The 27,440-nt window shown below is 30.4% G+C and overlaps 1 protein-coding gene across 1 annotated transcript in view; it reads right to left on the minus strand.

Annotated features, from left to right (window-relative positions):
• Positions 1-27,440, minus strand: part of LOC143228426 (plectin-like) — an 84,493-nt gene that overhangs the window by 21,677 nt on the left and 35,376 nt on the right. Inside the window, exons 5-16 of the mRNA XM_076459689.1 lie at positions 26,082-26,245; positions 21,082-21,197; positions 20,227-20,330; positions 12,005-12,124; positions 11,325-11,420; positions 10,828-10,958; positions 10,291-10,384; positions 9,497-9,660; positions 8,671-8,845; positions 8,435-8,563; positions 5,849-5,926; positions 906-1,067 (exon numbers count right to left, since the gene is read on the minus strand). Of these exons, the coding sequence (XP_076315804.1) occupies positions 906-1,067; positions 5,849-5,926; positions 8,435-8,563; positions 8,671-8,845; positions 9,497-9,660; positions 10,291-10,384; positions 10,828-10,958; positions 11,325-11,420; positions 12,005-12,124; positions 20,227-20,330; positions 21,082-21,197; positions 26,082-26,245 (1,533 nt within the window). The remainder of the gene's footprint in view (positions 1-905; positions 1,068-5,848; positions 5,927-8,434; positions 8,564-8,670; positions 8,846-9,496; positions 9,661-10,290; positions 10,385-10,827; positions 10,959-11,324; positions 11,421-12,004; positions 12,125-20,226; positions 20,331-21,081; positions 21,198-26,081; positions 26,246-27,440) is intronic.

The raw sequence follows: 27,440 nt of genomic DNA on the forward strand, positions 1-27,440 counted from the left end.
TACTGAATACAATTAGTACAGCACTACTGAATACAATTAGTACAGCACTACTGAATACAATTAGTACAGCACTGCTGAATACAATTAGTACAGCACTGCTGAATACAATTAGTACAGCACTGCTGAATACAATTAGTACAGCACTGCTGAATACAATTAGTACAGCACTGCTGAATACAATTAGTACAGCACTGCTGAATACAATTAGTACAGCACTGCTGAATACAATTAGTACAGCACTGCTGAATATATTGAGTCATCTTACAAACAAAAATAATTAGTACAGCACTGCTGGATACAATTAGTACAGCACTGCTGAATACAATTAGTACAGCACTACTGAATACATTGAGTCATCTTACAAACAGAAATAATTAGTACAGCACTACTGAATATATTGAGTCATCTTACAAACAGAAATAATTAGTACAGCACTGCTGGATACAATTAGTACAGCACTACTGAATACATTGAGTCATCTTACAAACAGAAATAATTAGTACAGCACTACTGAATACAATTAGTACAGCACTGCTGAATACATTGAGTCATCTTACAAACAGAAATAATTAGTACAGCACTGCTGAATACAATTAGTACAGCACTACTGAATACATTGAGTCATCTTTCAATACATTATTCACTATGTCAGTTTGTTGTGTTGTATAAAAGATAAACTATTTCCTTCCTGTTTACAAAAAGATTACAATAAGTACAAAATATGTTGTTAAGCAAACAAGTTCCAAACATATTTGGGTGAGAATAAAACAGTTGCTCTTAAAGTTTCCATAACATTCTGTTACATTAGTGTAATATCAAATTGTAAATAAAACTAAATCATAAGATGGATTGTGCACATAAAAAGAACCACAACAAAATATCTAAAACATTCAAAGGTTGCTTACCTCCTGGTGTTGTTCAATTTCAAATATGTTCAAGCTTTTGGCTCCCCAGTTTCGGGAAACCTCAATTTCTTCTTTCTCATTCATCCAAATGAGTTGGTTAGTCACTGATTGTATGAAGTCCAATAATATATCTAAATCACTTAATCGCTTGTTAGACAGAACCTGAACACAACAGATAGAGTTTGTGAATAATAATCATCTTTATTGATTAAATAACACAAAAACCCAAGTCAACAAACAATAACAATCTTAAGTGGCATCACTTAATATATTGTTAGACAGAACCTGAACACAACAGATAGAGTTTGTGAATAATAATCATCTTTATTGATTAAATAACACAAAACCCAAGTCAACAAACAATAACAATCTTAAGTAGCATCACTTAATATATTGTTAGACAGAACCTGAACAGAACAGATAGAGTTTGTGAATAATAATCATCTTTATTGATTAAATAACACAAAAACCCAAGTCAACAAACAATAACAATCTTAAGTAGCATCACTTAATATATTGTTAGACAGAACCTGAACACAACAGATAGAGTTTGTGAATAATAATCATCTTTATTGATTAAATAACACAAAAACCCAAGTCAACAAACAATAACAATCTTAAGTAGCATCACTTAATATATTGTTAGACAGAACCTGAACACAACAGATAGAGTTTGTGAATAATAATCATCTTTATTGATTAAATAACACAAAAACCCAAGTCAACAAACAATAACAATCTTAAGTAGCATCACTTAATATATTGTTAGACAGAACCTGAACACAACAGATAGAGTTTGTGAATAATAATCATCTTTATTGATTAAATAACACAAAACCCAAGTCAACAAACAATAACAATCTTAAGTAGCATCACTTAATATATTGTTAGACAGAACCTGAACACAACAGATAGAGTTTGTGAATAATAATCATCTTTATTGATTAAATAACACAAAACCCAAGTCAACAAACAATAACAATCTTAAGTAGCATCACTTAATATATTGTTAGACAGAACCTGAACACAACAGATAGAGTTTGTGAATAATAATCATCTTTATTGATTAAATAACACAAAACCCAAGTCAACAAACAATAACAATCTTAAGTGGCATCACTTAATATATTGTTAGACAGAACCTGAACAGAACAGATAGAGTTTGTGAATAATAATCATCTTTATTGATTAAATAACACAAAAACCCAAGTCAACAAACAATAACAATCTTAAGTGGCATCACTTAATATATTGTTAGACAGAACCTGAACAGAACAGATAGAGTTTGTGAATAATAATCATCTTTATTGATTAAATAACACAAAAACCCAAGTCAACAAACAATAACAATCTTAAGTGGCATCACTTAATATATTGTTAGACAGAACCTGAACACAAAAAATAGAGTTTGTGAATAATAATCATCTTTATTGATTAAATAACACAAAAACCCAAGTCAACAAACAATAACAATCTTAAGTAGCATCACTTAATATATTGTTAGACAGAACCTGAACAGAACAGATAGAGTTTGTGAATAATAATCATCTTTATTGATTAAATAACACAAAAACCCAAGTCAACAAACAATAACAATCTTAAGTAGCATCACTTAATATATTGTTAGACAGAACCTGAACACAACAGATAGAGTTTGTGAATAATAATCATCTTTATTGATTAAATAACACAAAAAAACCCAAGTCAACAAACAATAACAATCTTAAGTGGCATCACTTAATATATTGTTAGACAGAACCTGAACAGAACAGATAGAGTTTGTGAATAATAATCATCTTTATTGATTAAATAACACAAAAACCCAAGTCAACAAACAATAACAATCTTAAGTGGCATCACTTAATATATTGTTAGACAGAACCTGAACACAAAAAATAGAGTTTGTGAATAATAATCATCTTTATTGATTAAATAACACAAAAAACCCAAGTCAACAAACAATAACAATCTTAAGTAGCATCACTTAATATATTGTTAGACAGAACCTGAACAGAACAGATAGAGTTTGTGAATAATAATCATCTTTATTGATTAAATAACACAAAAACCCAAGTCAACAAACAATAACAATCTTAAGTGGCATCACTTAATATATTGTTAGACAGAACCTGAACACAACAGATAGAGTTTGTGAATAATAATCATCTTTATTGATTAAATAACACAAAAACCCAAGTCAACAAACAATAACAATCTTAAGTAGCATCACTTAATATATTGTTAGACAGAACCTGAACACAACAGATAGAGTTTGTGAATAATAATCATCTTTATTGATTAAATAACACAAAACCCAAGTCAACAAACAATAACAATCTTAAGTAGCATCACTTAATATATTGTTAGACAGAACCTGAACACAACAGATAGAGTTTGTGAATAATAATCATCTTTATTGATTAAATAACACAAAACCCAAGTCAACAAACAATAACAATCTTAAGTAGCATCACTTAATATATTGTTAGATAGAACCTGAACACAACAGATAGAGTTTGTGAATAATAATCATCTTTATTGATTAAATAACACAAAAACCCAAGTCAACAAACAATAACAATCTTAAGTAGCATCACTTAATATATTGTTAGACAGAACCTGAACACAACAGATAGAGTTTGTGAATAATAATCATCTTTATTGATTAAATAACACAAAAACCCAAGTCAACAAACAATAACAATCTTAAGTAGCATCACTTAATATATTGTTAGACAGAACCTGAACAGAACAGATAGAGTTTGTGAATAATAATCATCTTTATTGATTAAATAACACAAAAACCCAAGTCAACAAACAATAACAATCTTAAGTGGCATCACTTAATATATTGTTAGACAAAACCTGAACACAAAAAATAGAGTTTGTGAATAATAATCATCTTTATTGATTAAATAACACAAAAACCCAAGTCAACAAACAATAACAATCTTAAGTAGCATCACTTAATATATTGTTAGACAGAACCTGAACAGAACAGATAGAGTTTGTGAATAATAATCATCTTTATTGATTAAATAACACAAAACCCAAGTCAACAAACAATAACAATCTTAAGTAGCATCACTTAATATATTGTTAGACAGAACCTGAACACAACAGATAGAGTTTGTGAATAATAATCATCTTTATTGATTAAATAACACAAAACCCAAGTCAACAAACAATAACAATCTTAAGTAGCATCACTTAATATATTGTTAGACAGAACCTGAACACAACAGATAGAGTTTGTGAATAATAATCATCTTTATTGATTAAATAACACAAAACCCAAGTCAACAAACAATAACAATCTTAAGTAGCATCACTTAATATATTGTTAGATAGAACCTGAACACAACAGATAGAGTTTGTGAATAATAATCATCTTTATTGATTAAATAACACAAAAACCCAAGTCAACAAACAATAACAATCTTAAGTAGCATCACTTAATATATTGTTAGACAGAACCTGAACACAACAGATAGAGTTTGTGAATAATAATCATCTTTATTGATTAAATAACACAAAAACCCAAGTCAACAAACAATAACAATCTTAAGTAGCATCACTTAATATATTGTTAGATAGAACCTGAACACAACAGATAGAGTTTGTGAATAATAATCATCTTTATTGATTAAATAACACAAAACCCAAGTCAACAAACAATAACAATCTTAAGTAGCATCACTTAATATATTGTTAGACAGAACCTGAACAGAACAGATAGAGTTTGTGAATAATAATCATCTTTATTGATTAAATAACACAAAAACCCAAGTCAACAAACAATAACAATCTTAAGTAGCATCACTTAATATATTGTTAGACAGAACCTGAACACAACAGATAGAGTTTGTGAATAATAATCATCTTTATTGATTAAATAACACAAAAACCCAAGTCAACAAACAATAACAATCTTAAGTAGCATCACTTAATATATTGTTAGACAGAACCTGAACACAACAGATAGAGTTTGTGAATAATAATCATTATTGATTAAATAACACAAAAACCCAAGTCAACAAACAATAACAATCTTAAGTAGCATCACTTAATATATTGTTAGACAGAACCTGAACACAACAGATAGAGTTTGTGAATAATAATCATCTTTATTGATTAAATAACACAAAAACCCAAGTCAACAAACAATAACAATCTTAAGTGGCATCACTTAATATATTGTTAGATAGAACCTGAACAGAACAGTTAGGGATGATAAAAATACCCATCTTTATCAATTAAATAATATAAAAATATAATAAGTGGACACACAACAGTTACAATCTTACGTGACCTCACTAAACAAACAAGAGCTTCTTAAACTGTCTGTACATACTGACTAGTTACAAATTTAAATTTAGCTGGCTAACTAATCTAAATGTTATAAGACCTCTGTATCTCACTGGCTACACAATACCTGAGATTTAGATTAATAGTTTCTTACTAATAGTTCTGAATAGTCTCTGTCAAGTCTGCTCAACATTTTACTTACCAATAGTTCTGAATAGTCTCTGTCAAGTCTGCTCAACATTTTACTTACCAATAGTTCTGAATAGTCTCTGTCAAGTCTGCTCAACATTTTACTTACCAATAGTTCTGAATAGTCTCTGTCAAGTCTGCTCAACATTTTACTCTACCAATAGTTCTGAATAGCCTCTGTCAAGTCTGCTCAACATTTTACTTACCAATAGTTCTGAATAGTCTCTGTCAAGTCTGCTCAACATTTTACTTACCAATAGTTCTGAATAGTCTCTGTCAAGTCTGCTCAACATTTTACTTACCAATAGTTCTGAATAGCCTCTGTCAAGTCTGCTCAACATTTTACTTACCAATAGTTCTGAATAGCCTCTGTCAAGTCTGCTCAACATTTTACTTGCCAATAGTTCTGAATAGTCTCTGTCAAGTCTGCTCAACATTTTACTTACCAATAGTTCTGAATAGCCTCTGTCAAGTCTGCTCAACATTTTACCATAAATGTTGTATTCTTCTCCTCGAAACTGGTTCTGACAAATCAAACCAACAAATTATTGTATTTTACCCAATATAAGAGATTATCACAAAATCAGTGACCTACAGCAAGATTTTTAAATAATTCACTTACAGTGTGATTCATCTTTTAATGGTTTGTATTAGTTTTATGACATGACAATATTTATCAAAATTCTGTTAAAAAGCTATTGGTCAACTTTTTATAACCTCTACAATTTTTACATTGTCTGGGACTTTACTGTGTATTAAACAGTTAACAAAATGTGTAACAGCTGGAGTATAATTATGTTGGTTCTTGAATATATTTATCTTTTGCAAATTGTTTCTACACAAAAACCAACGAAATACACACTTTAAAATCATTCTGATATTTCACACCATTCTAATAGTGTAACAACTTGCATGGAAACTAGTTCGTTATTGTATCTCCAAAACCATGTACATATACAATTCATGGAAACCAGTTCTTTATTGTATCTCCAAAACCACGTACATATACAATTCATGGAAACTAGTTCTTTATTGTATCTCCAAAACCACGTACATATACAATTCATGGAAACTAGTTCTTTATTGTATTTCCAAAACCACGTACATATACAATTCATGGAAACTAGTTCTTTATTGTATCTCCAAAACCACGTACATATACGATTTACTTAGAAGCATGATAGTCAATTTTGTTATAAAATGAGAGAACAGTGTTATAAAAGAATTTCAAATAAAACCTCCATATGCCCATAAGTATTAAATTAGAATCGTTTCCAACATCAACAAAGTGACTTTACCCTGTGTAGCTGTTTTTTATTTATAGATATATATTAGGTTGTTCAAAAAATAATAGCAGATTTTTATACTAAAATTTAGTCATAAGTGATAAGACACTTGTATTTTTAACAACTTGTCGTTAGCAAACTAAAGCTTCCTTCTATACATTAGTGATTTTATTGTTTTCTTTAGTTACAATATTTCAAACCCTTACAATTAATTATGAGAAAAAAAAAGTTGCACATCATTTTCTTGTATTAATCCAAACTTGGTCATAATACATCAGAATATCAACCAAGTTTGGAGCAAAGGAACCATCTCCAAACTTACAGTACAGTGTTGGTTTGGAATTTCACACAAAGCTATACAAGGGCTATCTGCACTAGCTATCCCTAATTTAGCAGTGTAAGACTAGAGGGAAGGAAGCTAGTCATCACCACCCACCGCCAACTCTTGGGCTACTCTTTTACCAATGAATAGTTAGATTGACATCAAATTATAATGCCCCTATGGCTGAAAGGGCAAGCATGATTGGTGCGATGGGGATTCAAACCCGCAATCCTCAGATTACAAGTCAAGTGCCTTAACCACTTGGCCATGCTGGGCCGTTCAGCATTGGTTCCAAAAGTTTCATAATGGAGATGCAAGTCTTGATGATATGGAGGGCAGAAGACATCCTTCTGCTGTTAAAATGACCAACTGAGAGTGTTAATGGAAAGAAACCCACACCAAACTGGCACAACAATTGGGTGTTGGCATTTCCACAATTTCGGACCATCTTGAGTAAATAGGAAAATTGAAAAAACTTGACAAGTGGGTTTCACACGAACTCGGTGAAAATCAGAAAAAATCTCCATTTTGAACTGTGCTCCATGCTGATTTTACACAACAGAAGTGACCCATTTCTTGATCAAATTGTCACTTGTGACAAAAAGTGGATCCTTTATGACAACAGAAAGCAACCTGCACAACGGCTCAACCATGACAAGACTCCAAAACATATCCAAAAGTTAAAGTTACACCAACAGAAGACTATGGTCACTCTATGGTAGTCTGCAGCCAGTATTATCCATTACAGTTTGATCAACCAGTGCCAGAACATCAGTGTGGAAGTTTAGTGTCAAAAATTGGAAGAAATTCGTGAAAATATGCCAACATTAGTCAGTCAAAGAGGACCAATCTTGCTTCATAATAATACTTAGCCACACATTGCTCAAATAACACTACAGAAACTCAATGAAATGGGCTACAAAATATTACCTCATCCTCCTTACCTGTCACCCACTGACTATCAGTTTTTCAAACACTTGGACAACTTTTTACAGGACAAAAGATTCAACAGTTAACCAACAGTAGAGAAGTTCTAGGACTTCAGAGTTTTATCACCACAACATATATAATATTGTTTCTCACTGGCAATAGTGTACAGATTCACCAGGTTTCTATTTGGATTGATAAAGTTGCTTTTAAATTTTTTTGTTTCTTACTACAGTTAAACTTTTAAATCTGCCATTATTTTTCAAACAACCTAATAGGTTCCAATATCAACCAAGTTAGTGTAGTCTATGCAGCTATTTTATATTAATAGATCTCTTTTTTTTTTATCTTAATAAGTACTTGTAATTTTATCATGTAAAAATTCATCAAGATACAGTGTACTTTCTATATATATTTGTTTACATGTCTAAGGTAACAATGCCAAATGTCACAGTTCTTAAATGGACCAATCACATTTAAACTATGAAACAACTTACCTTTCTCATACCACACTGATCTACATTCTTCTGAAATTGGTCAATTGTTCTATGTTCTGTTTGATGCTGTTCCAACAGTGACTTGACACTTGCCAGGTCATTTCCATAGTTGGCTTCTTCCAAAAATTTCTAAAAGATCACACACATGTATTTTGAAAACCATTAACCTTTTTAAGAAACACATAATAAAAAATTCTACAATAACTGTACAGTTTAGATTTTGAATGTGTACTTACAAGCTTAGAACTGACCCACTCGATACAGTCTTGAAGAAATTTGAAAGCTTCATTGGTTTCAACCAATTGTTTTTCCGTCAGTGGTTTGGCTTTCTTGAGTTTCTGAAGACTGACCATGAGACGCGTCGTGAACTGGGCATGTATGTTGGACCATCGCTGGTGCAGATTCTGGACACTGATACCACAAAAGTTATGTTAAATATACTTTGATCCAATTCATACAAAATCAGAGAAATGGACTACTTTTCAGTAACTGATCTTAACAACTACTAAAACAAACATTCAGTAATAAATATGAGGATAAACTAATTTTAATAAATGTTTGGTTAATTGTAATACATACACAAATATCTGATCTTTATCTCTCTAATAATTTTATATTACTGAGGTCCAGCATAACCTAATTTTCTGCAGAAACAAAATAATTTACTCAAACTTTTACTTAATGTACTAACAATGAACTGAAAACAGTTTACAATGGCATTAATGATGTACTGAAAAGAAAGGAAGAATACATATTCTACAACAATACAATACAGCAGATTAGCTGAAAATCAGTGCTACTGAATAACATTATGTAATCAGAATCTGCTACTGTTACAAGAGCCTAAATAAATATAACATTTTTTTCTGATTAAAGAAAGAGCCTATGCTACAAGGTAGTTAAATCTACAAAAATATAGAAAAATGATCTTATTTTTATCTCCATAAAATATTTAACTTGTTGGTGACCGAGCACTGATGTGAAGATTTTCCAAGTCAGAGTACTATGAGGTTACCATGCACGAGAAGGAAGTTATTTACTACTTATAAGGAGATGTCTCACCGTCGGTGCAACTCTGGTGCCTGGTGGTAACGACCATCTAGTAAAGTTTGCACATCCTGAAACAGGGGTTTGATACTGCTTTCTATATTTTTAAGTTCCTGTTCTATCTCTTCACAGATATGTTTTGCCTCAGAAGGATCTAATCGCTGAATCCTTTTCTCTTCCTGTAAACCAAGAAACCTCTCCATTAATCTGTGTGATTCTTATGTGAGTAACATGCGAAATATACTGAAGATCATAAAAAATGACTGAAGTATAGATAAAACATACCCTGAATTTCTTACTTTATTGAAAATGTTACCAGAAATGAAGACTAAAAAATAAACTCCCACAAAACTTTCATCTTTCACACATAAAGAAATTCAATGGCCTCTGCTAATTTAGTTTCTTTAGAGACATTATATAAGTAGAAATTATTATAATTATTATTCTCCAGCACTTTAAGTTCTGTTTAAGCATTAAGTAAACTATAATAATAATTATCCCATAATACAAAATATTCACAAAAGTGGCAAAAACTAACCTTTAGTACATTATTATTCATCTTATGATAAAAACTGCTAATAAATAATAATGTTTCTAAGATAAATAACAATCTAAAATAAAAACTTAACACTAAATGATTATTGGTACATTATTAATGTTAGAAATGTTAAGACTAATAATTTTGGTATATGTATTTTTGTAATTACACAAAAATACCAGAGAAACTGATTATAATAAATGCCTGCTAATATACATTTTTTTAACTTCTGAAATTTCATTAAAGAGAACCAAATATAACAACAACTAACCTCTGATAATTTTGTTTCTATTTCATTAAGTTGACCTTCACACTGCTTTGTTTGTCTGTGCACTTTCTCTGCAAGGCGTTGCAGTTTCTCTAATCTGGATTAAGCCAACAAAAGGTAATTTATCAGACTGCAAACAAGAACTGAAATGTGTGTGTGTGGATACATACACACACATACATATATATATATAACTTTTAAGCTGTACTTGCATACCCTTAACTCCAGATTTGAAAACAAAAATCAGAGAAATATACAAATAGTTTTATTTTTCAAAGATTTAAATATTTTTCTAGCATAAAGAATACTTAAATTCCACAGGTAGGATATTTTTATATGAAAAATCTGTTTCTTTCTTTGCTTATCAGGCTGAAGTTTCAAGTTCTAATATAGAACAGAATCAAAATATTATTCTTACAAATATATATCTCTGTCTAAATGTTCTTTTCTTTCTTTCTTGAGTACCATACATTAAATATAATTATTCCACTGTTTATGCCAAGATTAACAATATAACAAATGAAAATCAGCACTACTAACCGGCTGATCTCATCACGGATTGCCTGGTCACGTTCTTCAATGGTAGTCAACAGCCGATCCCAGTCTCTCTCAAGAGAGTCACTCTGAAGTTCTGGCTCTATATTCAGATATCCTGAATCCCTAAACAACTTCTGAAGTACAGAATACAATTTAAAAAAAAAATGTATGGCTGATTTTAACAAGTTCATATATATACACTTTTTAATTTTGTATGTTTTCTCAAGTTCTAAGTGTTTAAAAACCTTTTATTTCTTACAAATATATCTATATATAGTTTTTTTTTCCTATATATGTGCTCTTCATATCTACTTTATTTACATTTCTATGTATCTCTAACACTTTCAACTGTAAAATAAGAGCACATACACTTTTAACAACTAGCTGGTAGGATAGAACCAAATCTACAAACTTGTATCCCTAAAATATGAGGTTCATTTCCCCACAGTCGATACAAAAGATAGCTTAACATGGTTTTGCTCTAAAACAAAACGTTTTACCTGTAATTCTCGATACAAATGGGACAGCTTCTGTTTCTCATGTTGTTTTGGAGGAATGTCTTCATTTCGAAATCTGGTACACTCACTCAATAAAGACTAGAGAGAGAAGAAGAGAGAAGGTGTAGTTATAGAAACATATTGATAGAGATGTAGAGATGATACCACAATAATGTACCTTATTACTGAAGGGCTTAAGAAGCATCTAAGCACTTTTTTGTATCAATCTTTGAATATACAAAAAAAATGTACACATACAACTTGGAGGTTTGAGATGGTATGCAAATGCAACATGAAAACTATAAAATGGACAGCAGTATTTTTATTCAATACATGTATACCAACTAGTCAAAATCTGAGTGAAAGTAACATTGTCAATTCACAGACATATCTTGAGTACAAATAAAAAAGTGTCAACAAGGCTTCACAATTACTAATAACGAGCTATATTAACTGTAACATTAAACATGATGATTTGTAATTCTCATTAATTTGTTAACTAAGTCAAAAGCACTGATATATTTTGATAAAACCAAGTATCATGTATTTATTTTTTACCTATAAGAAATTAAATTTTACAGTTAATCTAAAAACAATACTTACTATAATTAAAAGAATTATAATACTACAGGTTGGAGCTCTCTACTTTAAGAAGATATACATGTTTGAACACATATAGTTACCTTCATCTCGACCAAGGTGTTGGGAAAATTTCTGTCTCTGAGTATTGAAATATTTTCTCGAATCCATAGGTGAAGATGGCTTGCAAACTCCTTGTAGTCATCAATCTTCCGTAGTTTGTCCTAAGAGCATTATTAATTAACATGATTTAAACAGTGTTATTATTTTCTCTTTAAAAATAAAATAGAATATAGAGAATAATCTGAAATATATATAAATATATTGTAAATAAATAATCTCTGTATAAAGATAAACAATACTTTTAGTTATTTCCATGTTTTTCTTTATCATAGGAAAATAAATATTCTTTTCACAGAATTCTGATGAAGAAAATAAATAAATTTTAATAAAAAAGAAACACTATCTCTTGAGTAGAAGAAAGAAGTTTCATGAAATAAAAGGTTCTTGGTAGAAACACTATCTCTTGAGAAGAAGAAAGAAGTTTCATGAAATAAAAGGTTCTTGGTAGAAACACTATCTCTTGAGTAGAAGAAAGAAGTTTCATGAAATAAAAGGTTCTTGGTAGAAACACTACCTCTTGAATAGAAGAAAGAAGTTTCATGAAATAAAAGGTTCTTGGTAGAAACACTATCTCTTGAATAGAAGAAAGAAGTTTCATGAAATAAAAGGTTCTTGGTAGAAACACTATCTCTTGAGTAGAAGAAAGAAGTTTCATGAAATAAAAGGTTCTTGGTAGAAACACTATCTCTTGAGAAGAAGAAAGAAGTTTCATGAAATAAAAGGTTCTTGGTAGAAACACTATCTCTTGAGTAGAAGAAAGAAGTTTCATGAAATAAAAGGTTCTTCGTAGAAACACTATCTCTTGAGTAGAAGAAAGAAGTTCATGAAATAAAAGGTTCTTGGTAGAAACACTATCTCTTGAGTAAAAGAAAGAAGTTCATGAAATAAAGGGTTCTTGGTAGAAACACAATCTCTTGAGAAAAAGAAAGAAGTTTCATGAAATAAAAGGTTCTTGGTAGAAACACTATCTCTTGAGTAGAAGAAAGAAGTTCATGAAATAAAAGGTTCTTGGTAGAAACACTATCTCTTGAGTAGAAGAAAGAAGTTTCATGAAATAAAAGGTTCTTGGTAGAAACACTATCTCTTGAGTAGAAGAAAGAAGTTTCATGAAATAAAAGGTTCTTCGTAGAAACACTATCTCTTGAGTAGAAGAAAGAAGTTTCATGAAATAAAAGGTTCTTGGTAGAAACACTATCTCTTGAGTAGAAGAAAGAAGTTCATGAAATAAAAGGTTCTTGGTAGAAACACTATCTCTTGAGTAGAAGAAAGAAGTTTCATGAAATAAAAGGTTCTTGGTAAAAACACTATCTCTTGAGAATAAGAAAGAAGTTTCATGAAATAAAAGGTTCTTGGTAGAAACACTATCTCTTGAGTAAAAGAAAGAAGTTTCATGAAATAAAAGGTTCTTGGTAGAAACACTATCTCTTGAGAAGAAGAAAGAAGTTTCATGAAATAAAAGGTTCTTGGTAGAAACACTATCTCTTGAGTAGAAGAAAGAAGTTTCATGAAATAAAATGTTCTTGGTAGAAACACTATCTCTTGAGTAGAAGAAAGAAGTTTCATGAAATAAAAGGTTCTTGGTAAAAACACTATCTCTTGAGAAGAAGAAAGAAGTTTCATGAAATAAAAGATTCTTGGTAGAAACACTATCTCTTGAGAAGAAGAAAGAAGCTTCATGAAATAAAAGGTTCTTGGTAGAAACACTATCTCTTGAGTAGAAGAAAGAAGTTTCATGAAATAAAAGGTTCTTGGTAGAAACACTATCTCTTGAGAAGAAGAAAGAAGTTTCATGAAATAAAAGGTTCTTGGTAGAAACACTACCTCTTGAATAGAAGAAAGAAGTTTCATGAAATAAAAGGTTCTTGGTAGAAACACTATCTCTTGAGAAGAAGAAAGAAGTTTCATGAAATAAAAGGTTCTTGGTAGAAACACTATATCTTGAGTAGAAGAAAGAAGTTTCATGAAATAAAAGGTTCTTGGTAGAAACACTATATCTTGAGTAGAAGAAAGAAGTTTCATGAAATAAAAGGTTCTTGGTAGAAACACTATCTCTTGAGAAGAAGAAAGAAGTTTCATGAAATAAAAGGTTCTTGGTAGAAACACTATATCTTGAGTAGAAGAAAGAAGTTCATGAAATAAAAGGTTCTTGGTAGAAACACTATCTCTTGAGAAGAAGAAAGAAGTTCATGAAATAAAAGGTTCTTGGTAGAAACACTATCTCTTGAGAAGAAGAAAGAAGTTTCATGAAATAAAAGGTTCTTGGTAGAAACACTATCTCTTGAGAAGAAGAAAGAAGTTTAATGAAATAAAAGGTTCTTGGTAGAAACACTATCTCTTGAGAAGAAGAAAGAAGTTTCATGAAATAAAAGGTTCTTGGTAGAAACACTATCTCTTGAGAAGAAGAAAGAAGTTCATGAAATAAAAGGTTCTTGGTAGAAACACTATCTCTTGAGAAGAAGAAAGAAGTTTCATGAAATAAAAGGTTCTTGGTAGAAACACTATCTCTTGAGTAGAAGAAAGAAGTTCATGAAATAAAAGATTCTTGGTAGAAACACTATCTCTTGAGTAGAAGAAAGTAGTTCATGAAATAAAAGGTTCTTGGTAGAAACACTATCTCTTGAGTAGAAGAAAGAAGTTCATGAAATAAAAGGTTCTTGGTAGAAACACTATCTCTTGAGAAGAAGAAAGAAGTTTCATGAAATAAAAGGTTCTTGGTAGAAACACTATCTCTTGAATAGAAGAAAGAAGTTTCATGAAATAAAAAGTTCTTGGTAGAAACACTATCTCTTGAGTAGAAGAAAGAAGTTCATGAAATAAAAGGTTCTTGGTAGAAACACTATCTCTTGAGTAGAAGAAAGAAGTTCATGAAATAAAAGATTCTTGGTAGAAACACTATCTCTTGAGTAGAAGAAAGTAGTTCATGAAATAAAAGGTTCTTGGTAGAAACACTATCTCTTGAGTAGAAGAAAGAAGTTCATGAAATAAAAGGTTCTTGGTAGAAACACTATCTCTTGAGAAGAAGAAAGAAGTTTCATGAAATAAAAGGTTCTTGGTAGAAACACTATCTCTTGAATAGAAGAAAGAAGTTTCATGAAATAAAAAGTTCTTGGTAGAAACACTATCTCTTGAGTAGAAGAAAGAAGTTCATGAAATAAAAGGTTCTTGGTAGAAACACTATCTCTTGAGAAGAAGAAAGAAGTTCATGAAATAAAAGGTTCTTGGTAGAAACACTATCTCTTGAGTAGAAGAAAGAAGTTTCATGAAATAAAAGGTTCTTGGTAGAAACACTATCTCTTGAGTAGAAGAAAGAAGTTTCATGAAATAAAAGGTTCTTGGTAGAAACACTATCTCTTGAGAAGAAGAAAGAAGTTTAATGAAATAAAAGGTTCTTGGTAGAAACACTATCTCTTGAGTAGAAGAAAGAAGTTTCATGAAATAAAAGGTTCTTGGTAGAAACACTATCTCTTGAGAAGAAGAAAGAAGTTCATGAAATAAAAGGTTCTTGGTAGAAACACTATCTCTTGAGAAGAAGAAAGAAGTTTCATGAAATAAAAGGTTCTTGGTAGAAACACTATCTCTTGAGTAGAAGAAAGAAGTTTCATGAAATAAAAGGTTCTTGGTAGAAACACTATCTCTTGAGTAGAAGAAAGAAGTTCATGAAATAAAAGGTTCTTGGTAGAAACACTATCTCTTGAGAAGAAGAAAGAAGTTTCATGAAATAAAAGGTTCTTGGTAGAAACACTATCTCTTGAATAGAAGAAAGAAGTTTTATGAAATAAAAAGTTCTTGGTAGAAACACTATCTCTTGAGTAGAAGAAAGAAGTTTCATGAAATAAAAGGTTCTTGGTAGAAACACTATCTCTTGAGAAGAAGAAAGAAGTTTCATGAAATAAAGGTTCTTGGTAGAAACACTATCTCTTGAGTAGAAGAAAGAAGTTTCATGAAATAAAAGGTTCTTCGTAGAAACACTATCTCTTGAGTAGAAGAAAGAAGTTCATGAAATAAAAGGTTCTTGGTAGAAACACTATCTCTTGAGTAGAAGAAAGAAGTTCATGAAATAAAAGGTTCTTGGTAGAAACACTATCTCTTGAGAAGAAGAAAGAAGTTTCATGAAATAAAAGGTTCTTGGTAGAAACACTATCTCTTGAGTAGAAGAAAGAAGTTCATGAAATAAAAGGTTCTTGGTAGAAACACTATCTCTTGAGTAGAAGAAAGAAGTTTCATGAAATAAAATGTTCTTGGTAGAAACACTATCTCTTGAGAAGAAGAAAGAAGTTTCATGAAATAAAATGTTCTTGGTAGAAACACTATCTCTTGAGTAGAAGAAAGAAGTTCATGAAATAAAAGGTTCTTGGTAGAAACACTATCTCTTGAGAAGAAGAAAGAAGTTCATGAAATAAAAGGTTCTTGGTAGAAACACTATCTCTTGAGTAGAAGAAAGAAGTTTCATGAAATAAAATGTTCTTGGTAGAAACACTATCTCTTGAGTAGAAGAAAGAAGTTCGTGAAATAAAAGGTTCTTGGTAGAAACACTATCTCTTGAGAAGAAGAAAGAAGTTCATGAAATAAAAGGTTCTTGGTAGAAACACTATCTCTTGAGTAGAAGAAAGAAGTTTCATGAAATAAAAGGTTCTTGGTAGAAACACTATCTCTTGAGTAGAAGAAAGAAGTTCATGAAATAAAAGGTTCTTGGTAGAAACACTATCTCTTGAGTAGAAGAAAGAAGTTCATGAAATAAAAGGTTCTTGGTAGAAACACTATCTCTTGAGAAGAAGAAAGAAGTTTCATGAAATAAAAGGTTCTTGGTAGAAACACTATCTCTTGAGTAGAAGAAAGAAGTTCATGAAATAAAAGGTTCTTGGTAGAAACACTATCTCTTGAGAAGAAGGAAGAAGTTCATGAAATAAAAGGTTCTTGGTATAAACACTATCTCTTGAGTAGAAGAAAGAAGTTCATGAAATAAAAGGTTCTTGGTAGAAACACTATTTCTTGAGAAGAAGAAAGAAGTTTCATGAAATAAAAGGTTCTTGGTAGAAACACTATCTCTTGAGTAGAAGAAAGAAGTTTCATGAAATAAAATGTTCTTGGTAAAAACACTATCTCTTGAGTAGAAGAAAGAAGTTTCATGAAATAAAAGGTTCTTGGTAGAAACACTATCTCTTGAGTAGAAGAAAGAAGTTTCATGAAATAAAAGGTTCTTGGTAGAAACACTATCTCTTGAGAAGAAGAAAGAAGTTTCATGAAATAAAAGGTTCTTGGTGTAATGGTTTATCAGTTTCTTAAGTCATCCAAACAGTGTGCTGTTGCCAGTGGCAGGGCAAATGGGATTTTAGATTGTATCTACAGAAATATTGAATACAAGTCTATAGAGATTACAATTTCTTTGCATATATCACTGGTTAGGCCTCATTTGAAGTACTGTGTTCAATCCTGGGTTCCTCGTCTTAGGAAAGATGTCAATTTGTTGGAAACAGTTCAGAGGAGGGTTACTAAAATGGTACCTGAGATGGAAGGGTTGTCACATGAGGAGAGATTAAGATCTTTGAAATTATTCTCTCTTCAAAAAATAAAAAGGTTAAAGGGGATCTGACAGAAGTGTTTAAAATTGTAAAAGGAATTGATAATGTTGATGCATTAACAATTTTCATACTAAACAGTGAGAGATAGAGAACTAAAATATAGATTTAGCAAGATAGAAGTCATCTTTGGTTAAGACAATTTTATTTTCCAAATAAGGTTGTTGGACTATGGAATGGGTTGTCTCTGGATGTTGTGGAGACAGCAGATTTTATTGAGTTTAAAAGAAAACTTGATAGATATATGAATGGTGAGGGTTAGATTTTAATTTTTTAAATTTATTTAATGGTTTTAATTTGGCTTAGAGGATGGGAGAGACAAGATGGACCAGACCAATAGACATCTCATAACATATAAAAAATTTTCTGAAGAGTTAAATATCAGACACCTTGTACCTCTATAAATATAACATCATCAAACACGATGCTGATTGAACTTTACTTGGAATAACAACAGGGCATCATTCTACAACTCTTTTACTGCAGAACCAAAAGATAATAACTACTGGATAACTTACAACTGATTTATCAACTGATCATTTCTTTTAAATATTCTCTAAATATCCAATACTGTCTACATCCTGTCTGAAAACAAAACAATAACATTTTACAACATGTTAAAATACTTTCCAAATAATTAACTACAGTACTTCTTGTAGCTACAATTTTTAACAAAAATAAACTGTAAAACATTCTCCTAGCATTAACTACCAAATATCATGTAAGTGTTTCACAGTGAAATTATAACACCTAGAAACTAAATTAAGATATTCTTGAAATAATTTTGAGAAGTATAGCCTTCTCCAGCTAACATTACAAACTTACTGTATCAGTAAATGGATGATATGATGGTGGATTTGGAAACACATCATACAAAACACCTAGAAACACCAGCTGACATTACAAACTTACTGTATCAGCAAATGGATGATATGATGGTGGGTTGGGAAACACATCATACAAAACACCTAGAAACACCAGCTAACATTACAAACTTACTGTATCAGTAAATGGATGATATGATGGTGGGTTTGGAAACACATCATACAAAACACCTAGAAACACCAGCTAAATGGATGATATGATGGTGGGTTTGGAAACACATCATACAAAACACCTAGAAACACCAGCTAACATTACAAACTTACTGTATCAGTAAATGGATGATATGATGGTGGGTTTGGAAACACATCATACAAAACACCTAGAAACACCAGCTAACATTACAAACTTACTGTATCAGTAAATGGATGATATGATGGTGGGTTTGGAAACACATCATACAAAACACCTAGAAACACCAGTTAACATTACAAACTTACTGTATCAGTAAATGGATGATATGATGGTGGGTTTGGAAACACATCATACAAAACACCTAGAAACACCAGTTAACATTACAAACTTACTGTATCAGTAAATGGATGATATGATGGTGGGTTTGGAAACACATCATACAAAACACCTAGAAACACCAGCTAACATTACAAACTTACTGTATCAGTAAATGGATGATATGATGGTGGGTTTGGAAACACATCATACAAAACACCTAGAAACACCAGCTAACATTACAAACTTACTGTATCAGCAAATGAATGATATGATGGTGGGTTTGGAAACACATCATACAAAACACCTAGAAACACCAGTTAACATTACAAACTTACTGTATCAGTAAATGGATGATATGATGGTGGGTTTGGAAACACATCATACAAAACACCTAGAAACACCAGCTAACATTACAAACTTACTGTATCAGTAAATGGATGATATGATGGTGGGTTTGGAAACACATCATACAAAACACCTAGAAACACCAGTTAACATTACAAACTTACTGTATCAGTAAATGGATGATATGATGGTGGGTTTGGAAACACATCATACAAAACACCTAGAAACACCAGTTAACATTACAAACTTACTGTATCAGCAAATGAATGATATGATGGTGGGTTTGGAAACACATCATACAAAACACCTAGAAACACCAGTTAACATTACAAACTTACTGTATCAGTAAATGGATGATATGATGGTGGGTTTGGAAACACATCATACAAAACACCTAGAAACACCAGCTAACATTACAAACTTACTGTATCAGTAAATGGATGATATGATGGTGGGTTTGGAAACACATCATACAAAACACCTAGAAACACCAGCTAACATTACAAACTTACTGTATCAGTAAATGGATGATATGATGGTGGGTTTGGAAACACATCATACAAAACACCTAGAAACACCAGCTAACATTACAAACTTACTGTATCAGTAAATGGATGATATGATGGTGGGTTTGGAAACACATCATACAAAACACCTAGAAACACCAGCTAACATTACAAACTTACTGTATCAGTAAATGGATGATATGATGGTGGGTTTGGAAACACATCATACAAAACACCTAGAAACACCAGTTAACATTACAAACTTACTGTATCAGTAAATGGATGATATGATGGTGGATTTGGAAACACATCATACAAAACACCTAGAAACACCAGCTAACATTACAAACTTACTGTATCAGCAAATGGATGATATGATGGTGGGTTTGGAAACACATCATACAAAACACCTAGAAACACCAGCTAACATTACAAACTTACTGTATCAGCAAATGGATGATATGATGGTGGGTTTGGAAACACATCATACATAGATGAAACATATGTGATGAGAGACTTTTCATCAGGATCTTGTGTGTCCACATCTGAATCAAAAAGTAAATTATTAACTTTCAAAGTTATACAAACAAAAATATAAATACTTTATTTTACTATTTTCACTTCTAACGTTTTAAAAGTTTAAATATTTTATAAAATTATACATAATGAATAGTTACAATTATTACAGTTTTTTCAACTTTAATGAAAAAATTACAACTCTGAATTTGCAAAATTAGGTTTCATAAATATATCTTATTAATCTCAATATAATTACATTTTACTATCTTGAATATTCAAATGTTAAAACTTAAACATAATATTACTTCTAACAAACTTATCTTTAATAAGAGCTATGTTTCATTCAAACAACCCAAATGAAATTGTTTGATATCTTAATTACTGTTAAAAGCTACAATCTAAGCACGACATCAGTAATTAATATACTTCAATGATTAACTTATATTCAAGTCCCATTAAACTATTAAAGGACACTGTTGTCGGCATGCACAGCAATTTGATAATTCAAGTTGCAATAAATATGAAATTATTGTTCATGTGGTTAAGTTAATTAATCATTATTTCAAACAACACAAGCCTTTAAATTAATTTCTAAATTCTGAAATAACAAATAATTTTATTTAATCTAACATGCTCAAATTAACTTATGTTCTTACAGAAATACAAACTTATGTAAATAAACAATGTTCATCAATATATACTTAAAATTATTGAAAGAGTGTCACATTAATAGTTCTACTACAACCTACAAATCATAATCACTATGATAAAACTTACCTTCTGGATCCAGCAGTCGAGTGACACCGAAATCTCTCTCTGCCATATTGAAGGCATGATCCAGTTTCTCATGTGCCGTTTTTGATCGCAGACTTCGCCAGTCAAATTTATCTGGTCTTAATTAATGATACAACATTAAGAAAACATTACAAAAAGTTATCTCTTGAAACTACATGATTTATAACACTATAAATCTACCTCCTCGTTACTGACTAATTCATAACAATAAAGTTATCACCTGGTCACTAACTGATTCATAACACAATAATGTTATTACCTGCTCACTAACTGATTCAAAACACAATAAAGTTATCACCTGGTTACTAACTGATTCATAACACAATAATGTTATTACCTGGTCACTAACTGATTCATAACACAATAATGTTATTACCTGGTCACTAACTGATTCATAACACAATAATGTTATTACCTGGTCACTAACTGATTCATAACACAATAATGCTATTACCTGGTCACTAATTGATTCATAACACAATAAAGTTATCACCTGGTCACTAACTGATTCATAACACAATAATGTTATTACCTAATCACTAACTGATTCATAACACAATAAAGTTATCACCTGGTCACTAACTGAATCAAAACACAATAATGTTATTACCTGGTTACTAACTGATTCATAACACAATAATATTATCACCTGGTCACTAACTGAATCAAAACACAATAAAGTTATTACCTGGTCACTAACTGATTCATAACACAATAATGCTATTACCTGGTCACTAATTGATTCATAACACAATAAAGTTATCACCTGGTCACTAACTGATTCATAACACAATAATGTTATTACCTAATCACTAACTGATTCATAACACAATAAAGTTATCACCTGGTCACTAACTGAATCAAAACACAATAATGTTATTACCTGGTTACTAACTGATTCATAACACAATAATATTATCACCTGGTCACTAACTGAATCAAAACACAATAAAGTTATTACCTGGTCACTAACTGATTCATAACACAATAATGTTATTACCTGGTCACTAACTGATTCATAACACAATAAAGTTATCACCTGGTCACTAACTGATTCATAACACAATAATGTTATTACCTAGTCACTAACTGATTCATAACACAATAAAGTTATCACCTGGTCACTAACTGATTCATAACACAATAAAGTTATCACCTGGTCACTAACTGATTCATAACACAATAATGTTATCACCTGGTCACTAACTGATTCATAACACAATAATGTTATTACCTGGTTACTAACTGATTCATAACACAATAATGTTATCACCTGGTCACTAACTGAATCAAAACACAATAAAGTTATTACCTGGTTACTAATTGATTCATAACATAATAAACTTACTTCCTGGTTAATTACTGATTCATAACACAATAAACTTACTTCCTGGTTAATAACTGATTCACAACATAATAAACTTACTTCCTGGTTAATAACTGATTCACAACATAATAAACTTACTTCCTGGTTAATAACTGATTCACAACATAATAAACTTACTTCCTGGTTAATAACTGATTCACAACATAATAAACTTACTTCCTGGTTAATAACTGATTCACAACATAATAAACTTACTTTCTTTACTTACTGATTCATAACACAATAAACGTACTTCCTGGTTAATTACTGATTCATAACACAATAAAGTTATTACCTGGTTACTAATTGATTCATAACATAATAAACTTACTTCCTGGTTACTAATTGATTCACAACATAATAAACTTACTTCCTGGTTACTAATTGATTCACAACATAATAAACTTACTTCCTGGTTACTAATTGATTCACAACATAATAAACTTACTTCCTGGTTAATAACTGATTCACAACATAATAAACTTACTTCCTAGTTACTTACTGATTTATAACACAATAAACTTACTTCCTAGTTACTTACTGATTCATAACACAATAAACTTACTTCCTGGTTACTTACTGATTTATAACATAATAAACTTACTTCCTAGTTACTTACTGATTTATAACACAATAAACTTACTTCCTGGTTACTTACTGATTCTTAACACAATAAACTTACTTCCTGGTTAATTACTGATTCATAACACAATAAACTTACTTCCTAGTTACTTACTGATTCATAATATACTAAACTTGCTACCATGTGACTAATTGTTTCAACAATAAGTTGTCTCCAGATTACTAAGCTATTCATAATACAATAAGCATTACTTTCAGAAACAACTGTATTTTAATGTAAACAATAGTTTGAACACAGTAATTTTTGAAATCACCACTAGAAGTCCCTTTGTATCGACACGTGTATACATATAAAAAGACTGAATTTTATGTATTAAGTTTTTTTCCTTATAAGTACAATAGTTTATATCAGCTAGATGTACTATTGAGATTGGTATATCATATGTTGTCTTTATGAACACTGTACCTCATACACAACCTTGACCATTGTTTTGTATATTTAATTAACTAAATGGCTGAAAGGTCTGTACAGAATTTCATAATGTTTTAATTATATGGTAATATGCATTGAAAAAAAATATCTATTTCTTAGTACAGATCACTGGAAACACATTTAACATGAAGAAGATATATAACAAAGTCCTGCTATTTATAGAACTACATTTAACATGAAGAAGATATATAACAAAGTCCTGCTATTTATAGAACTACATTTAACATGAAGAAGATATATAACAAAGTCCTGCTATTTATAGAACTACATTTAACATGAAGAAGATATATAACAAAGTCCTGCTATTTATAGAACTACATTTAACATGAAGAAGATATATAACAAAGTCCTGCTATTTATAGAACTACATTTAACATGAAGAAGATATATAACAAAGTCCTGCTATTTATAAAACTACATTTAACATGAAGAAGATATATAACAAAGTCCTGCTATTTATAGAACTACATTTAACATGAAGAAGATATATAACAAAGTCCTGCTATTTATAGAACTACATTTAACATGAAGAAGATATATAACAAAGTCCTGCTATTTATAAAACTACATTTAACATGATGAAGATATACAACAAAGTCCTGCTATTTATAGAACTACATTTAACATGAAGAAGATATACAACAAAGTCCTGCTATTTATAGAACTACATTTAACATGAAGAAGATATATAACAAAGTCCTGCTATTTATAGAACTACATTTAACATGAAGAAGATATATAACAAAGTCCTGCTATTTATAGAACTACATTTAACATGAAGAAGATATATAACAAAGTCCTGCTATTTATAGAACTACATTTAACATGAAGAAGATATATAACAAAGTCCTTCTATTTATAGAACTACATTTAACATGAAGAAGATATATAACAAAGTCCTGCTATTTATAAAACTACATTTAACATGATGAAGATATATAACAAAGTCCTGCTATTTATAGAACTACATTTAACATGAAGAAGATATATAACAAAGTCCTGCTATTTATAGAACTACATTTAACATGAAGAAGATATATAACAAAGTCCTGCTATTTATAGAACTACATTTAACATGAAGAAGATATATAACAAAGTCCTGCTATTTATAGAACTACATTTAACATGAAGAAGATATATAACAAAGTCCTGCTATTTATAGAACTACATTTAACATGAAGAAGATATATAACAAAGTCCTGCTATTTATAGAACTACATTTAACATGAAGAAGATATATAACAAAGTCCTGCTATTTATAAAACTACATTTAACATGAAGAAGATATATAACAAAGTCCTGCTATTTATAAAACTACATTTAACATGAAGATATATAACAAAGTCCTGCTATTTATAGAACTACATTTAACATGAAGAAGATATATAACAAAGTCCTGCTATTTATAGAACTACATTTAACATGAAGAAGATATATAACAAAGTCCTGCTATTTATAAAACTACATTTAACATGAAGAAGATATATAACAAAGTCCTGCTATTTATAGAACTACATTTAACATGAAGAAGATATATAACAAAGTCCTGCTATTTATAAAACTACATTTAACATGAAGAAGATATATAACAAAGTCCTGCTATTTATAGAACTACATTTAACATGAAGAAGATATATAACAAAGTCCTGCTATTTATAAAACTACATTTAACATGAAGAAGATATATAACAAAGTCCTGCTATTTATAAAACTACATTTAACATGAAGAAGATATATAGAAAAGTTCTTCTATTTATAGAACTACATTTAACAAAGTTTAAATAATGAACTTAGAAAATATTTACTCTTTCAAGTTTTTGAATCAACATTGAAGTTTTAAAACATAATTATCATACAAAGTGTGTTTGCACTGTATCTAAAACAAAGGAAAGCACACACTAATCACCTTAAACCTTCCTTAGAAAATATGTGCAACAAAAGTTTTAATAAACCATCTCAACTAAAATACAAATTGTTACAAGTGTTGAAATTTGTACAAGTCCTTGTAATTCCTTACTGATTATATATATATTAATATAATTTGTTACAAAGAATAGACTGATTAAGTCTATTTCTCCATGACTTAGAATTGCACTCACTAAACATTTATAATTTATGTGAAGAGCACATTCATTTTTTTATGGTGAAATTTTAATAAGAGACGGTGATGGTGTGTGTATTGTTTTATAGTTTACATCCAGTTCGTAATTTATCATATAGAGTACAGTCCAGCAGTTAAATTTGAGTGTACTATATGCAGCGTGTAGTTCAAAGATATTCTGTGCATGTTTGAAATAGACATAGTCAAACAGTTAAGGAAAACTCCCAATGGTTCAGCAGTAAGTCTTATGACTTACGCTGCTAAAACTAAATTGGGTTTCAATACTCATGATGGGCACAGCACAGATAGCCCATTTTAGAGTCTTGTCAAACGGGGTTATGTTTTACTATATTAAAATTTTAATCTGCCTTAAGTTTTCTTCTCTGCTGGTGTTGTTCTTATTTAAAATTGAAATATACAGCTATTATACTAACACAAACCTGTTTCTGTGGATGATAGCATTAAAGGCCAGACCATCCCTCCAACTCCTTGTGAAATCTTTCACTTTCACACCTGGATATCCATCAGTTGTCCGTTGAGCCCAACGTAGAAGAGCTTCCTTTGCTGATAGACTTTCATCAGTTTGACCAATAATGTCTGATATCTGTTGAATAAAAACATCATAGTTTTAACTTTTCCAACTTAGTTTGATACAAAACTTTTCTGCTATAACAAAATATCTTTCTTCCTATAATCCTCTTTTATTGTTATGTCAATGTTGTTTCACTTTACCTAAGATTTCTGTTATTAAAGAGATTTTTGGCCATGTTCACACATTTCAACAACACATGTAAATATTCTGTGTACTATAACTGCACTTTAGGTCAAAATGACCATTAAGTTATAAGAACAAATGCTATATGAATGGTGAATGTTAAGAAAACACTCCAACTCCATGCTGCCTGTAACAGCACACCCTGACTGTATGTAACTTAATATACCATGCATTGACTTCATTTCATTTAATATGTCACACACTGACTATGCGACACACCAACTTCATCTGACGTAAAGTACACACTGGCTCTGTGTTACTTACTATATTACACAGTGACTATATTTCTTAATACAGCACATGCCACTTAAGCTGTATATAACATAGTACACACCCACAACACGTTACATAAAATATCACATGCCAACTCACATTATTTAATATACCACACAATGACTCTATGCCACTTAATAAAGTACAAATCAACTCCACATTATTTAATTACAGTACACACCCACAACACGTTACATAAAATATCACACACTGACTTCACATTACTTAATACACTAGACACCAACTCCACATTACTTAATATAGTAGACATCAGCTCCACATTATTTAATGTGGAACACACAATGATCCGTATTACTTAATATAATATGAAAAAACTCCATGTTACTTAAGAGCATGCTATTAAACAATAGAGATTAACAATATGTAGAGATAATAAGAGCACACATAATAAACGTTTTAGGCTATAAGAACACACACTGACAACTGTTAAAAACACATCACCATCTTATAGTAACAAGCAACATGAAAGAGAATGTTAATATTTGACTACTTCAGTCTAAAAACAGGTTTCCACTTCAATTATGTATTATAGTTGACCCATACCCAGCTACAGCTGTCATGTCTCAACTTGTACAGTTAAGGTAAAGGTAGCTGATAGAAAAATTTTATCTTTAGATAGTCAAATAAATCAAAACATCCACTTACAAGCTCTGTAACCTTTACATCCAGTTATTAATCAAAACTTCCTAGTTATGAATATAATAACCACTATCAGTGAACCCTCACATCT

Source organism: Tachypleus tridentatus, chromosome 10 (assembly GCF_004210375.1).
Source record: "Tachypleus tridentatus isolate NWPU-2018 chromosome 10, ASM421037v1, whole genome shotgun sequence".
In the NCBI taxonomy this organism is placed as follows: Eukaryota; Metazoa; Arthropoda; class Merostomata; order Xiphosura; family Limulidae; genus Tachypleus; species Tachypleus tridentatus.